The 16,003-nt window shown below is 39.4% G+C and overlaps 1 protein-coding gene across 8 annotated transcripts in view; it reads left to right on the top strand.

Moving 5' to 3' along the window:
• bbs9 (Bardet-Biedl syndrome 9) overlaps positions 1-16,003 on the top strand; it is a 529,891-nt gene that overhangs the window by 54,249 nt on the left and 459,639 nt on the right. For all 8 annotated transcript variants that reach the window (XM_043688773.1, XM_043688772.1, XM_043688769.1 and 5 more), the window contains exons 8-9: positions 9,962-10,145; positions 14,716-14,845. In XM_043688773.1, the coding sequence (XP_043544708.1) occupies positions 9,962-10,145; positions 14,716-14,845 (314 nt within the window). The remainder of the gene's footprint in view (positions 1-9,961; positions 10,146-14,715; positions 14,846-16,003) is intronic.

Raw genomic sequence — 16,003 nt, 5'->3', positions numbered from 1 at the left:
GTGTGTGTGTCTGTAAGGGTGTGTGTGGGTGTCTGTGTGCGTGTATGTGTGAGAGTGTGTGTAGGAGTATCTGTGTGTGTGAAAAGTGCACATATAGTGAGTGTGTGTGTGTGTGTGTGTGTGTGTGATACGGTGCTCAACTCATCGACCGCCAGTTCCGACGTGCCACAGCAAGGAACTGTAATGACCTCCTCGGGAGACAGACATGTGCTGCAACCAATAGGGTACTCTTCGTTGTTCAGTATTTCCCAGAAGTGAAACTAACAGATGAAAGGCTTAACAGACAATCAATTTTTCAGTGTATAATTTCAGTTACATCACACTAAATTTTTGCTATAAATTCTGTGTTAGGATTGAGCCCTCCACTATCACCTGATGAAGGAGTGTCGCTCCGAAAGCTAGTGTGCTTCCAATTAAACCTGTTGGACTATAACCTGGTGTTGTGTGATTTTTAACTAAAGAAATAGTTCGAGGTACTAGATACTGTAAGGGCCCTACAGGCTCTGACAGCATTTTGGCAATAGTACTAAAGACCTGTGCTCCAGAACTTGCTGTGCACGCTTAGTCACAAACAAAAACAGAAATTGCTAGTAAAGCTCAGCAGAACTGACAGCATCTGTGGAGACAAATCAGAGTTAACGTTTTGGGTCGAGTAACCCTTAGCCAAGCTGTTCCAATATAGCTACAACAGTGGCATTTCCCAGACAAGATTGAAAATTCCCCAGATATGTCCTGTACACAAAAAGCAGAACAAATGCAACCTAGCCAAATTATCTTCCTATCAGTCTACTTTCTATTATCAGTAAACATAGAACATAGAACAATATAGCGCAGTACAGGCCCTTCCGCCCTCAATGTTAAGTGTTAGAAGGTATTATTAACAGCACTATCAAGCATTCCTGCTCAGCAATAACCTGCTTACTAATGCTCAGTTTGTGATCTGCCAAGGCCACTCAACTCCTGACCTCATTACAGCATTGGTTCAAACATGGACATAAGAGCTGAATTCCAGTGGTGAGGTAAGAGTGACTATACTTGACATCAAAGTCATTTTTGACCAAGTGTAGCATCAAGGAACCAGAGTCAATCAAAATCAGGAGAAAATCTCTCTTGGTTGGCATCATGTTGTGGTTGCTGGAGGTCAGTTGTTTCAGCTCCAGGACACCTCTTCAGGAGTTCCTCAGGGTAGTGTCCTAGGCCAAACCATCTTCAGTTGCTTAATTAATGATCTTCCCATGAGAAGGTGAGAAGAGGGAATTTTTGCCAATGATCGCAAAATGTTCAGCACCATTTATGAATTCATGATTCCTTAGAGTTGAAGCGGTCTATATCCTATCTAGTTTCTTCACTGTCACTGGGTTGAAATCCCATAATTCCATAACTCAGGGCTTTGTTGATCAACCTACATTACGTGGACTGCAAAGGTTCAAGAAGGCAGCTCACCACCATCTTCTCAAGGGCAACTAGGGATAGGCAATAAAATGCTGGCCAGCCATTCATCCCACGAATGAATAAAAAAAATCAAATGCAGCAAAACCAGGGCAATATCCATGAATTGGCTGAAAGTGACAAGTAACAAATGCCAGGCCATCACGACCATCTCCAATTAATGACAGTCTAACCACCCACCCTTGGCATGAAATGTCACCAGCACTGAATCCCACACAGTCAAAATCCTCGGGGTGGCACAGTGGTTAGCACTGCTGTCTCACAGTACCAGACAGCTGGGTTCTTAAGGCAACTGTCTTTATGGAGTTTGCATGTTCTTCCTGTGTCTGTGTGGGTTTCTGCTAGGTGCTCTGGTTATCTCCTACAGTCCAAAGATGTGCACGTTAGGTGGATTGGCTATGCTAAATTACCTACAGTGTTCAGGCATGTGAAGGTTAGGTGCATTAGCCATGGGGAATGCAGGGAAAGACTAGATGGATGAGATGTTCTTCGGAGGGTAGGTATGGACTTGTTAGGCTGAATGGCCTGTTTCCACATTGTAGGGACACTATGTAAAACTATATTATGCATCTTCTTAGTTGGAGAAATTATGTGAATTCACATCCCCACTTTATTCTTATACTGCTTGTATGACCCCAATTTTGAAAGCACCAGTGGATAAATATTATTTTTGATCTGGCATCTTGATTCCATAGTTTAATTTTAAAAACCACTGGAAGCATTGTTTCAGATAGGAACAGAGATTACCTTCCACCTGAAGAGGTTGAGGGAAATCCTATGCTACCATTGTTTAAAAATTATTTTGTGGAATGTGGGTGTTGCTGACAAGGCTAACATTTATTGTCCAGCTGTAAATGTCAAGGTAGCAATTAAGAGTCAACAATGTTGCTGTGGGTCTGAAATCTCATGTAAGCCAGATCAGGTAAGAATGGCAGTTTTCTTTCTCTAGAGGGACAGCAGTAGCCAAATTCCTGCATGGTCAAATTCTGTGCCAACTCCATTTACAAGTTCGCAGATGACACCACTGTTGTTGGTCGAGTCTCAAACAATAACGAGACAGAGTACAGGAAAGAGATTGAGTGCTTAGCAGCATGTTGTGTCAGTTTACAATCTCTCCATGAACATCAGCAAAGGAGCTGATCATGGACTTCAGAAAGTGGAGTGGAGGGTATCCCACTATCTGCACCTATAGTGCTGAGCTGGAGATAATTGAGTGCGTAAAGTTCCTGGGGGTGACCACTAGCAATTTGTCCTGGTCCACCCATCTTGTCACTACAGTCAAGAAAGCATAATAATGCCTTCACTTCCTCAGGAGCGAAGGAAATACAGCATGTCTATAAAGACTCTTACAAATTTTTATAGATGTACCATAGAAAGTATTCTATCTGGATGCATCACTGCTGTTCCCAAGACTGCAAGAAACTACAGAGAGTTGCAAACTCAGCTCAGTCCATCATGCAAACCAGCCTCCCATCCATTGATCTCATTGATACTTCCCGCTGCATCGGGAAAGCAGCCAACATAATCAAAGACCCCTCCCACCCTCCTCCGTTGGGCAGAAGATACATAAATTTGAATACATGTATGAACAGATTCAAAAGTTAAAAATCATACAACACCAGGCTATAGTCCAACAGGTTTAATTGGAAGCACTCTTTTTCAGACTTTTAAATGGATCTCTTAAGGGTTAATGTTTATCTTTCTCTGCACCCTTTCAGCAGCTGTGTTCTGTTACCCTGATGCACTTACTTAATACAATCTGCCTGGAAAGCACATAAGACAATACTTTTCACTATACCTCAGGAAACAAATCAAATCAATTTAGTGAACCAGATGGGTTTGACAACAACTGATATTAGTGGTCACCATTAGGCTAGTTAATATGTTAACTGTAGATATTTATTGAATTCACATTTCACCAACTGCAATGGTGTGATTTGAACCCATGTGGGCAGAACATTAGCCTGGGGTTTTAGATTATTACTCCTTGGATATATCTGCTTCACAACGGTCTCTCCATAAACAACATTTTTCTGTTTAACAGAGAAATATTCAAATTATGAATTAGCAGTAAAAGATATTCAGAGATTTACATGATTTTATTTTAAATCTATAGATTAACACATACACCAGTTTCTAGCTTTTTCTTCTGATCTTTTTCATGTCCAGAAGCCCACACTCCATTGGGGAAAATTCAGCTCTTAAATTTTATATTTTACAAATCCACCACCAATTTATCAAATCACCCAATTATCAAATGGCAACCACTGCCCACCTGGGCAGAAAAATCCACTTTTTCTTAAGAAACCCATAACCAAATCATCCATTTGATGACTTTAAACAGTAGATTACAGGCACCACCCTATAGAAGTAGTGCAACATAATGAAAATGAAGGAAGGGTAAGTAAAGAAGGAGAGCTTAATCAAAGTGGAGTTGGAAGGGGTAATAAAGTATTTCAGCCCCCAAGGTACAAAATCTGGCTTTTTATTGAAGAAATAAGGTCTTAAAATGTTTCTAATTAACCTGTTTGATGATATTAATACACACTTCTCAAGCAGGTGGGACTTGAATCTGCACTCTTGGCCTGGAGGTAGTGACACTGCCAAGAATCCAGTCCTTCTTTTCACTATCATATCTAAACCTGTTATGACGTACCTTGGAAGCAGGTGGGTCTTGAATTCAGCCACCCAGAATTAGGGGCACCACCACAAAAACACTTGAAGCCCTTTTTTAAAAAAATACTCATTGCCAAATTGACAATCTCGACAATTAACATCCTGATTAACCTACTAGAGGCAGTGCAGCAAGAACATAATTAGGGGAGGGCAGGAAAAGAGGAAGAGAAGGAATCACCTTTTTTGAAAATAAAATAAAGAATTACAAATCATTCATCACCAATTAAAATAAGTTCCAAGCAATGCTCACCAGGGCAGTACAATAGGGAAGGGTAAGGAAAGAGGGAGAGGCTAAAATGAAATGAAGTTGGAAGGGGAAGAATCCAGCTTTTTTTAATATCAACCACCACCAGACCACCTTTATCTCCAATTAAACAATTAATGATTTACAAACGCTGCCCACTAAAGGCATCGAGAATCCAGCCCTTTTCTTAATTTAACCTATTTTTCTAATCAGCCTGTTCAGTGATGTCATTACACATCTCTGGAGCAGGTGGTACTTGAACCCAGGCAGGCTGGTCCAATGGTAGGGACTGTGCCACAAGAGGGCCCTTTTCAGTACTATTTTAAACATAAATGCATCACCAAATCAACTGTGTTAAGAATCCAGTGCTGATTATTATTTTTATCAACTTGTTCAAGAATGTTATGCTACATCTCTAAACCAAATAGAATGTGAACCTGGATATTTTGGCTTAGAGCTGGGATATTTTCTCTCATCAGCCTTTCCAGGGATGTTATGTTACACTTCTGGAGCAGGTGGGACTTGAACTCAAGCCTCTTGGCAAAAGTAGGAACACTACCACTGGGATATCACTACTCCAGCACAGGAGTCCATTATAACCATCTGACTTTCAGAAGAGCAACCGGCTAGACCCTTTCCCTTCCCTCTTCTCTGTGGTCCTACATATTTTCTCCTTTCAAGTACTTATCTCATTCCTTTCTACCAGCCACAATTGAATATGACTCTCCTACTCTCTGAGGCAGCGCATTCAAAATCATAATCTTTTCACTACATGTTATGGTAATATTAGAAAAAGTAAAACAAGGAAATCTTGCATTCATTAGCTCCTTTGCACAAGCAGACATCTCAAGGCACTTTACAGCCAATTAAGTACTTTTGAAGTGTTGTAATCACTATTGTAGTGTAGGTAACATGGCAGCCAACATGTGCATAGCAAACTCACACAAACAGCAATGTGATAATGGCCAGATAATGTGAAGTTTTTTCGGATATTGATTATGGAATAGATCAAAGTTTGTGCGAAGATTTGTAGCTCGGGTGCTCGTTGTTGTGGTTGTGTTCGCCGAGCTGGAAGTTTTTGTTGCAAATGTTTCGTCCCCTGGCTAGGTGACATCATCAGTGCTTGGGAGCCTCCTGCGAAGCGCTTCTTTGATGTTTCCTCCGGTGTTTATAGTGGTCTGTCCCTGCCGCTTCCGGTTGTCAGTTTCAGCTGTCCGCTGTAGTGGTTGGTATATTGGGCAACATGAGCAAAACTAATGTAGTGTACAAAATACCATGCAAGGAATGCACTAAACACTATATAGGACAAACAGGAAGACAACTAACAGTCCGCATACATGAACATCAACTAGCCACGAAACGACACGACCAGCTATCCTGAGTAGCCATACACGCAGACAACAAGCAACATGAATTCGACTGGGACAAAATTACTATCATAGGGCAAGCCAGACAGAAAACAGCCAGGGAATTCCTAGAGGCATGGCATTCATCCACAAACTCCATCAACAAACACATCGACCTGGACCCAATATACCAACCACTACAGCGGACAGCTGAAACTGACAACCAGAAGCGGCAGGGACAGACCACTATAAACACCGGAGGAAACATCAAAGAAGCGCTTCGCAGGAGGCTCCCAAGCACTGATGATGTCGCCTAGCCAGGGGACGAAACGTTTGCAACAAAAACTTCCAGCTCGGCGAGTGGAATAGATATTGGGTAAAATACTGGGGAAAATTTATCTACTCATCTTCAAAATAGTGCCATTGAAATTTTACATCCACTCGAGCAGGCACGTGATTTGGAAGATGACACCACCAATAGTGCTGCACTGGAATATTACACCAGGTTTGATTTTTGTGCTCAACTCCTGAAATGGAATTGAATCTGGAACCTTGTGACCCAAGAGTGAGAGTATTACCAACTGGTCCATGGCTGACAACATAGACATTTTTATCATCCTTTCAGCTGTGTTACAACACACTTCCAGAATAGGTGGGATTTGAATTATGGACATGCCACTGCACTACAATAGTATCTTGTGGCTGACAATATATCCATGTTATGGTTTTGGCCTGCATGAAATAGATTAACACTTGGTTTACATTATGGTATACCACTGACAAACAAATACTAGTATATATTTCTCAGCAACTTGAATTAGAAACAATTAACCAGGGTAATTGGATTCCACATAGAATACAATCTAAATGATCAAAATAAAAATCAACCAAACAAGCCTACTGCTATAAACAAATGCCTAACGGTACTTAAATGAATTTTGAGAAGATTTGTAGCTCAGGAAGATTTGTAGCTCTGGATGTAAGTTTGCTCGCTGAGCTGGAAGATTCATTTACAGACGTTTCATCACCCTACTAGGTAACATCTTCAGTGGGCCTCCAGGTGAAGCACTGCTGATAATTCCTGCTTTCTATTTATATGTTTGGGTTTCTTTGGGTTGGTGATGTCATTTATTGTGGTGATGTCATTTCCTGTGGTGGAGTCATTTCCTGTTCTTTTTCTCGGGGGTGGTAGATGGGGTATAATTCGATGTGTTTGTTGATAGAGTTCCGGGTGGAATGCCATGTTTCTAGGAATTCTCGTGTGTGTCTCTGTTTGGCTTGTCCTAGGATAGATGTGTTGGCCCAGCCGAAGTAGTGTCCTTCCTTATCTGTATGTAAGGATACTAGTGAGAGACATGACCCAGTAGGGTGATGAAACATCTGGAAATGAACCTACCAGCTCAGCGAGCAAGCCTACATCCAGTACTTAAATATAGGCTTTTATAGATCAGAGGGAAGCATTCCAAGTAAAGGAATAAAAATTAGTACTGTGTGCAACAGAGAAAACATTAGATTGTAGTTCATAACTTCCAATGACAGTGTTAGAAATGTGAGTCCAAGTTAGAGTAAAACAGAACAATTTCAGAGATTACTTAGAGCAGGTGATGCCCATTGTGCCACAAGACCTGAATTTGAGTCCCACCTACTCCAGAGATGTGTTATAGCACTTCTGAACAGGTTAATCAAAAATAAATAAAAGTAGACTGGCAGTTTATAGAAAGCCTCACCCCACAGCCTGAGCAGTCTCATGGCTGCAAGTCCTTCTGCTGAGTGCAGAGGAGTTTCCTGTATAAACTGCTGCTCCATACCAATCATCTCTGATCCTTTATTTGCTGTCTAGGCATGCCTTGGTGTTATATTTTACCACTTGGCAGTGGGGGATCCTCAGTAGAGAGCTCTCTGTGCCAGGGTCATATGGCTTTCCATCGGCGATCTGGGTGGATGGTGTTGAACATAGCAGTCTCGTATAATTGTAGGTTAAGGTGGTTCATAGATTCCAAGCCTTCTGTTTGTTTTGTGATATTGTGGAGTCCATGGACCATGTAGATATTGATTGTCAGTGATTGCATCCCTCTTTTAGTGACTTGCAAAACCTTTTATTCTTTGGTTATATTTCAGCCTCACTCTCCTGAATCTGTGGTCACCCAATTTGGAGCGCGCAGGCAAATCGGAGGAGCTCCTTGGCAATCTGCTCCAGAGCCTGACCAAAGTGGGCATCAATAAGTCCAGCCAGCAGGCTGTGGAGAGGGGTCATTGTTCCCAACAGATTGTCCTCTTCTGCAGTTATGATCACAATCGGGTGGCTCTGAAAATAGAGTATATGGTGACCACCAGTACCTTCAAAACTTTTAGAGGTGGCCATCATGAGGGTATTGGAATCCCTTATTTCCACATCCATTCTCCATTTTAATTTAGTTCCCTTCTCTTTTACTGCCCTCCCCTATATTTATTATTGTTGCACTAGCCCTGGTGAGCAGTGCTTGATAATTGTACTTTTAATTTGTAACATAGGTGATTTGGTGGTGGTAAAAAAGTGTTCAGAGATTTATAGTAGCATCTGTGAACACAAAAAAAAGAAAAAAAATTATACTCTGGGCCAAAATACCTGGATTCAAGTCCCGCCTGCTCCAGAGATGTGTTATAACATCCTTGAACAGGTTGCTAAAAAACACCTATATAAAGCAATAGTTACTTTGGCTAAAGTATTTGAAAAGGAAAAGATAGGGAGCTCTATGATTCTGAGGTTTTTGTCATTTCACAGGAGTGTTCCGAAAGTGCTATTGAATAAGAAGAAAACCTTGCATTTATAATGATCTTTTCATGAACATCGGATATCTCAAAGCACGCTACAACAAATGAAATACTTTTGAAGTTAATGTCTGTTGTGATGTAGGAAACGTGGCAGCCAAAATGTGCACAGCAAGATTGCACACAACCAGATGCTTTTCTCAGTTATGTTCATTGAGATATAAATATTGGCCTCAATACTTGGTTATAACCTGCCTGCTTTTTTTCAAAAGTAGTGTCATGGTGTCTTCTATATCCACCAAAGCATTGGCCTCTAGCAGACAGGGCATCTCTAATAGTGCAACACTAACAGATTGCTATACGGGATAGTCAACTTTGCTTTTTGTGTTAGAACACTGGAGAGGGACTTGAACCTAGAAATTTGATACTGAGGTGAGAGTGCTACCAACTGAACCAGACCTGACATTCTATGCATACAATATAAGTGTGATATCCCCACTTACTGAGCTGTCAATGCTAACTATACTATGATGCCCTTTGCCAAGCTGTTGATTTAGATGATACACTATGTTGTTGCACAAGTTCGAACTATATGAGTAAATAAATATCTGATTGTCAAATTGCACCTTTTCAACATAGCAACAGTTGTCTCAACTCTTGGTTTTTTTTAATGGTTTTGAGAAGAGTACCAGCCTTTGACATGGCAAAAAGATATGGAAATCCCATTCCAATGTCAGTCAGTGCTTGATTGTGACCAACTATTTCCGTTTGTTTAAAACCTTTCACCTAATGGCAGATGGACACTTGCAGTGGATATGTTGATATTGCTCTTTCCAAATATGGAATTTCAGAAAAAATAGTTAATGTATTTTAAGTTTTGTTTCTGTGATGTTAATTAACATTTGTCTTCTGATATATGTATAAAACATTAATAACTTTGCTTTAAGGTCACCCTTTAGTGGATGTTTGGTTAAATTTGTAGGTGTGCAGATGAGAAAGTTGCTACTGTAATAAGCATAGCTAACCCTTGAGGGTTTGTGTAACAAATCTGAAGCTTTGTGAAATGAAAGCAAAATAGCAAGTCTAATGCTCTTATTTTAGATTTAGATTCCCTACAGTGTGGAAACAGGCCCTTCGTCCCAACCAGTCCACACCGACCCTCTGAAGAATAACCCACCCAGACCCATTTTCCCTCTGACTAATGCACATAACACTATGGGCAATTTAGCATGGCCAGACCCATTTTCCCTCTGACTATGCACATAACACTATGGGCAATTTAGCATGGCCAATTCACTTGACCTGCACATCTCTGAATTATGGGAGGAAACTGGAGCACCCGTGGAAACCCACGCAGACATGGGGAGAATGTGCAAACTCCACACAGACAGTTGCTCGAGGCTGGAATTGAACCTGGGACCCTGGTGCTGTGAGGCAGCAGTGCTAACCACTGTGTCGCCCAGATATTTTGACCAATTGTGTATCTTATTGTTTGCAGAGGGACTGGATGGTGAACATTGGTGAACAAGCATTAGACGTATGTGTAGTGTCATTTAATCAAGCTACATCCTCAATATTAGTACTTGGTGAGAGAAATCTCTTCTGTTTCAAAGAAAATGGACAGCTTCGTTTCATGAAAAAGCTGGAATACAATCCAAGCTGCTTCTTACCTTATACCTCAGGTATGTAAACTTAAGGCAGCTATAGATAAATGCAAAAATGGAATACCATTCTCCAGACGGTTCATGATTTCATAGAAAATTATGATCCACATTCAAAAAATATTGTAAGTAGCTTGAGTGTATCCCGGTGTTCCCTTTTCTGGCATTGTTTAAACAAAAATGTTAATGCATTTTGTAGCATTATAATAAGCTACCAAAAGGCTGATGTGATTGTTTTGATATGGTTATTATGTCTTATATCAGAACTTGACAGATTTGCTATTTGTAACTTAGGGGAGTTTGAAAATGGGTAAAATGCAAAGATTTTTCGCTAATATTCACGTCAGCAATTTTGGCTACAAATTGAATCTGAAGAAATAAGAAGGTCCTTCCTCTTGAAGCTAAATTATTTAAAGAGAGTTATTTTTAGTACATGGAAATACTAAAAACATTAACTAGCATTGTTTTATAAATTAAGAATGAATTAAAATTGTACCATTACATTGTCACTGGTAACCTGATGCTGTCCCCTGTAGTTTGTAAGCATTGTTGGGATGCAAGCTTCTTGGATGAAAATGTGTGATATTTACTTGTTATGTAAAATTATACAAAAGTATTTCTATAAATAATAGTTTACTTGTAATTTCACATTTGTGTTTATACAAATTTGATGTTACGTGAAATTTTAATTCTATGGAGTGAGAAGCAATAGGTTTCATAACATTTTTATTTATAATCCAACACTTCAGTAAATTGAAGATGGCCAAATCCACAGAAACGACAACACAAAAGCAACATTTCTGTCCATTTAGTATACTTTGACGTGACCCTCTCTGAAAAATTAGTTCTAATCACATTTAACAGCTAAGTTCCTAATTGTTTAACTCATTTTCTTTCAATCAGCTTTCCAACTTGCACTTGACTGTTGATTAATTTTCTGCTCCAATTAACAGCCTTAGAAGTGAATTCCACAGATTCTAATTCTCTGGGGAAATATAAATGCTTTTTCCCTGTGTCCAAGATTTCTTCCATTTAATCTTTTATATAAGCGCCCTCATCTACCCAACGACTGGAAATAGCTTTGTTCTACCTACCTTTTCCATCCCTTCATAATTGAAAGCATTTACATTGTATCAGCCTGTAATATGCATACTTAATGAGGAGCAGGGGTAGGTAATTCAGCCCCTCAAACCTATTTGGCCATTCTAGATTGTGGTCAATCATCTGCTTCAAAGCTATTTTCCCACACAATCCCCATATCCCTTGGTGTCATTAGTGTCCATAAATCTGTCAATGTCTGTCTTCAACATTCTCAATGTCTGAGTTCTACAGGCCTCCAGAGTAGAAAATTACAAATATTCACCATCCTCTGATTGAAGAAAGATTGCCCTTGCCAAAATACAGGAGCACATGTATTCTTTCATATCCCTCACAAATATGTTTAAATAAATAGAGAAATACTTAACAAATATCTAAAACTGAATAATAAATAATGTATTGTGTAAGAAAAAAGTGTTAAACTGATTAGGAGTTTTTCTTAATTTTTAAAAATCATCTTGATATTTCACATGTTTGTGCACAAATATTTGGCTATACTTGGCAGTACACATGCTCAGTCATTAGATCATTCAGGTAATTGGTGTCAGCAAACTTCTCCCTTGTCTTGTTTCTAAATGGCATACCTGCCCTTAATCCGAAACTGTGTCCCTGGTTCTCAGAGCTAGTCAGGGGAGACTTTTTTTTCTGCAATCACCTTGTCTAGCCCTCCAAACATTTTGTAAATTTCAATTAGATTGTCTCTTATTTTTGTAAACTCCAGAACTCCAAACTTGCTGTGCACATGATCACTTTTTTAAACTTAAGTGCAACCAAGGATCTACCCTGAAGAAAATGCAAAATCAACAATTTATTTTGATGCTATACAAATCTAAAACTAAGTGTGTGTAATTTTTCATTTGGTCAACTTCTTACTAAGTCTTACTGTGACACCCGTGACTGCCATGGTCTTAAGTCTGGATTGTTCTTTGAGGCTACTTACAGTATACAGGCCATCATACATGCATTTGTGAGGTGGGTGCAATACATGGACTTGATCATCTTAATTTGGGAGAATGCTGTCTCAAAGAGGTATAGAGAGTCGAAGTAAGCTTTCACTTGAGAAACACAAGATGATAGCAGTGGATGATGTCACCATCCGCACGCATTCCTCTTCCCATAGTAACTTGCTCTGCATGTGAGGAGATGGAACTCTTGACCTTTTATCCCTTTTCTCATCATTCCAAACACTCCTACCAGGAGAAACAATGGTTTATGCGTACATTCTTTCAATCTAGTCTTATATATTTCTGCTGACAACATTGTTTTGTTTTGACTTTTGTTTTCCCTTAATTAGATTCGGGAATCTAATCATCACAGAACAAAAAATTGTTGCCAATCCTGTATGGGCTTTTAAACATTTGCAATAGTCTATCCACTGATTTCCTTTAAGTAATGTTTCTCAATTTATAATAGCTAGTTTGTGCCTTATCTCAAAATTGTTTCCTTCATTTAGATTCTGGACCCCAGTCTCAGAATCGATACACCACTTTCCATCTTATTGAAGGATTGTGTCATGTGTTACGTTCACTTTTCTCCAAGAGGTCTCACACATCTAGACTGCCAGTTATTCCTTTCTTATTCGATTATACTCAGTCTAGAATGGCCTACTCTCTATTTGACTCCTTATTGTGTTGATCTACAAAACCAACTCACACATATTCCAGAAATTTTTTCTCGGCAGAGTTATAAATGATTTGATTTGCCTAATTTATCTGCAGTTTAGAGGTGTATTTGATTGCCATTCTGCCTTTATTGTTTGCATCTCTAATTTCCTGTTTAATGCCTTCCCTAACAACCCCTAAAGTCATTTTCTGCCCTTTGGTGTTTCTAAGCTGTACTCAAATTCCACTCAACAAGAGCCAATATCCTTCTTTACTTTTGTTAATTTACTCTTTAACCAGCAGTGCTACCCCTCCTCCTTTCCCTTTTTGTCTTTCTTTGCTAAAAACTGAATACGCTTAGATTTTCAGATCCCTTTCCTGTCACCCTGCAACTACGTCTGCATTACCTAACTATATCAGACCCATTTATATCTATTTTCATGACTAATTCATTCAATTTAATGTGGATGCTTCATGTGTTAAGACACAAGTACTAAAGGTTTGTCTGTTTAACATTCATGCTCTGTTATAATTGGAAAACGCAGAAGGTGCCGACTCAACTGTACTTAATATTAACCCAAGAAAAGCTAGAGGATTAAATACCTACATGAATTTCTGGGTAACTATGAAATTGTCCCCCAACTCATCTCTGACTGCTCTTCATATTCCTAGCCCTGACACCCTCACCCCTGACTAGGCAACCACTCCCTGACTTGGCCTGGACTGGTTTGAGCCTGCTGGATCTGGACTAAGCCCGACCCTTCTGAATCTGACATGCCTCCACTTGAATTGGTCTTTCACCACCAGACCCAGTCTGGTCGACCCACCTGACACCCTACCCTCTCAGTTACCTTTGCCACTTACCATTCTACAACCACTTGAAAGTGTCTTTGGGACTAGTAACTCCTGAAACATGACATGTGTCTTTTGGACTGTGATGCTACACCTGCACTGAGTGAATTTCTCCGCAGTATCCTCAAATGGATGTATGTGATGCAGGTCATATTCAGAAGCTTGGCCAGAAAAATTACAGGAGAAAGTGAGGTCTGCAGATGCTGGAGATCAGAGCTGAAAATTTGTTGCTGGAAAAGCGCAGCAGGTCAGGCTGCGATTCTCCTGTTCTCCAGGGAATGCTGCCTGACCTGCTGCGCTTTTCCAGCAACACATTTTCAGCAGAAAAATTACACCAAGGGAAGACGGTAACTTTAAAGAACATTGCTGTAAATCATATTTAATTGGAATATCTGGGCCATTGGGCTATGTTTTTCTCAACTAATTTGAATTGATTAATGTATATCCCATTGAATTTTATTTATTAAGAAATATCAGTGTATTACTGAGTCAATTCCCTTTGTCATTTGTCATCTTTAGTTTTCTTATTGTAAGTGAAACTGTGGAAATATTCTACATAAACCAGCACTTATCTTTATGTTGTATAATTTAAAAAGTGTAAACTGGTCCTCGTCAGATAAGACAAATATTTTGTGAAGATTTAGTCAACTGTGTACCATAACTTGGGAAAATATATTAACAAGTCATAGAGTTGCTGATAAATGTACAAGGTTTGAAAACAATATGACACTTTTTTCCAGTCACTACTCCAGCTTTATCGCATGAAAACATTTTCATAAATTCCAGTCCTATTTACTTGCATGTGCATCAGGCATGGCTGGCACTGGGAAATATGTTCAAACTTATCTTTGTCAAGTGCTTTGACTTAATAACCTAAAACCTTGTAACCACCATATAATGTTATATAAATTGTTATGATCTCCAGTGAGTTAAAACAGGAAAGACAAATTTGCTTGTAGATGTGAGAATGCTACATTATATATGGTGTTTGTTTTGTTGGGGAAATGAATAATTTATCTCTTCCGGTGTTTACCTTGTAGTGTTGGAAGGAACAATAAACACTCTCATTGGGAACCACAATAACAAGCTGCTGATATACCAAGATGTAACTCTGAAATGGGTTGCACAGCTTCCTCATGTTCCTGTGTCTGTACATGTTGCTAACTTCCAGTGAGTATCCCAATGTTTTTAAAAAATCTATCACTGTCAGTGCAATATGGCAGAATGTATTTAATCATCTGTTTCCCAGTTTTAGTGTAATATGTGCTGATATCTTGCCTGGCTTATTTTAGTATAATGCAGATCACAAGATGTAAGTAAAGAGAAGGTAAAAATGACTGGTTATTTTCAAAATCAAATGTTTATACTGTGTTGAAATCAAAATGGTATCATCTCTAATAGACATCTGTCTAAAAAATTTTACAGTTTCATACTTCGAATCATTATTTGTAGAACAATATACAATTCTTTCATAAATGAATAACTTCATTATTAGCTTGGAATACCAATTTTTTCCTTACGTAATACAAATATAAACAGGATTGAAATAAAATGTGCACTTGCTGTTTTGATTTATTAGAGAAGTATAACAGGATTTTAATCTTGAAAATGCAACAACTTGCATTAATTTTGCACTTTTATCAAATTACTCACTGAGGTCTTTAAAAAAATTAGTAATCTAAAAATAATTTGAACTTCCTCTCTAAACTTAGAGTCATAGTCATAGAGATGTACAGCATGGAAACAGACCTTTCGGTCCAACCCGTCCATGCTGACCAGATATCCCAACCCCATCTAGTCCCACCTGCCAGCACCCAGCCCATATCCCTCCAAACCCTTGCTATTGATATACCCATCCAAATACCTCTTAAATGTTGCAATTGTACCAGCCTCCACCACATCCTCTGGCAGCTCACCTCATACATGTACCACCCTCTGCGTGAAAACGTTGCCCCTTAGGTCTCTTTTATATCTTTCCCCTCTCACCCTAAACCTATGCCCTCTAGTTCTGCCCGACCCCAAGGTAAAGACTTTGTCTATTTATCCTATCCATGCCCCTCATAATTTTGTAAACCTCTATAAGGACACCCCTCAGCCTCCGACGCTCCAGGGAAAACAGCCCCAGCCTGTTCAGCCTCTTCCTGTAGCTCAGATCCTCCAACCCTGGCAACATACATGTAACTGTTTTCTCAACCCTTTCAAGTTTCACAACATCTTTCTGATAGGAAGGAGACTAGAATTGCATGCAATATTCCAACAGTGGCCTAACCAATGTCCTGTACAGCCGCAACGTGACCTCCCAACTCCTGTACTCAATACTCTGACCAA

The sequence above is a fragment of the Chiloscyllium plagiosum genome, chromosome 4 (genome assembly GCF_004010195.1).
Source record: "Chiloscyllium plagiosum isolate BGI_BamShark_2017 chromosome 4, ASM401019v2, whole genome shotgun sequence".
In the NCBI taxonomy this organism is placed as follows: Eukaryota; Metazoa; Chordata; class Chondrichthyes; order Orectolobiformes; family Hemiscylliidae; genus Chiloscyllium; species Chiloscyllium plagiosum.
Note: the sequence above shows the minus strand (reverse complement) of the source record. Positions and strands in the feature narration are given on the sequence as shown.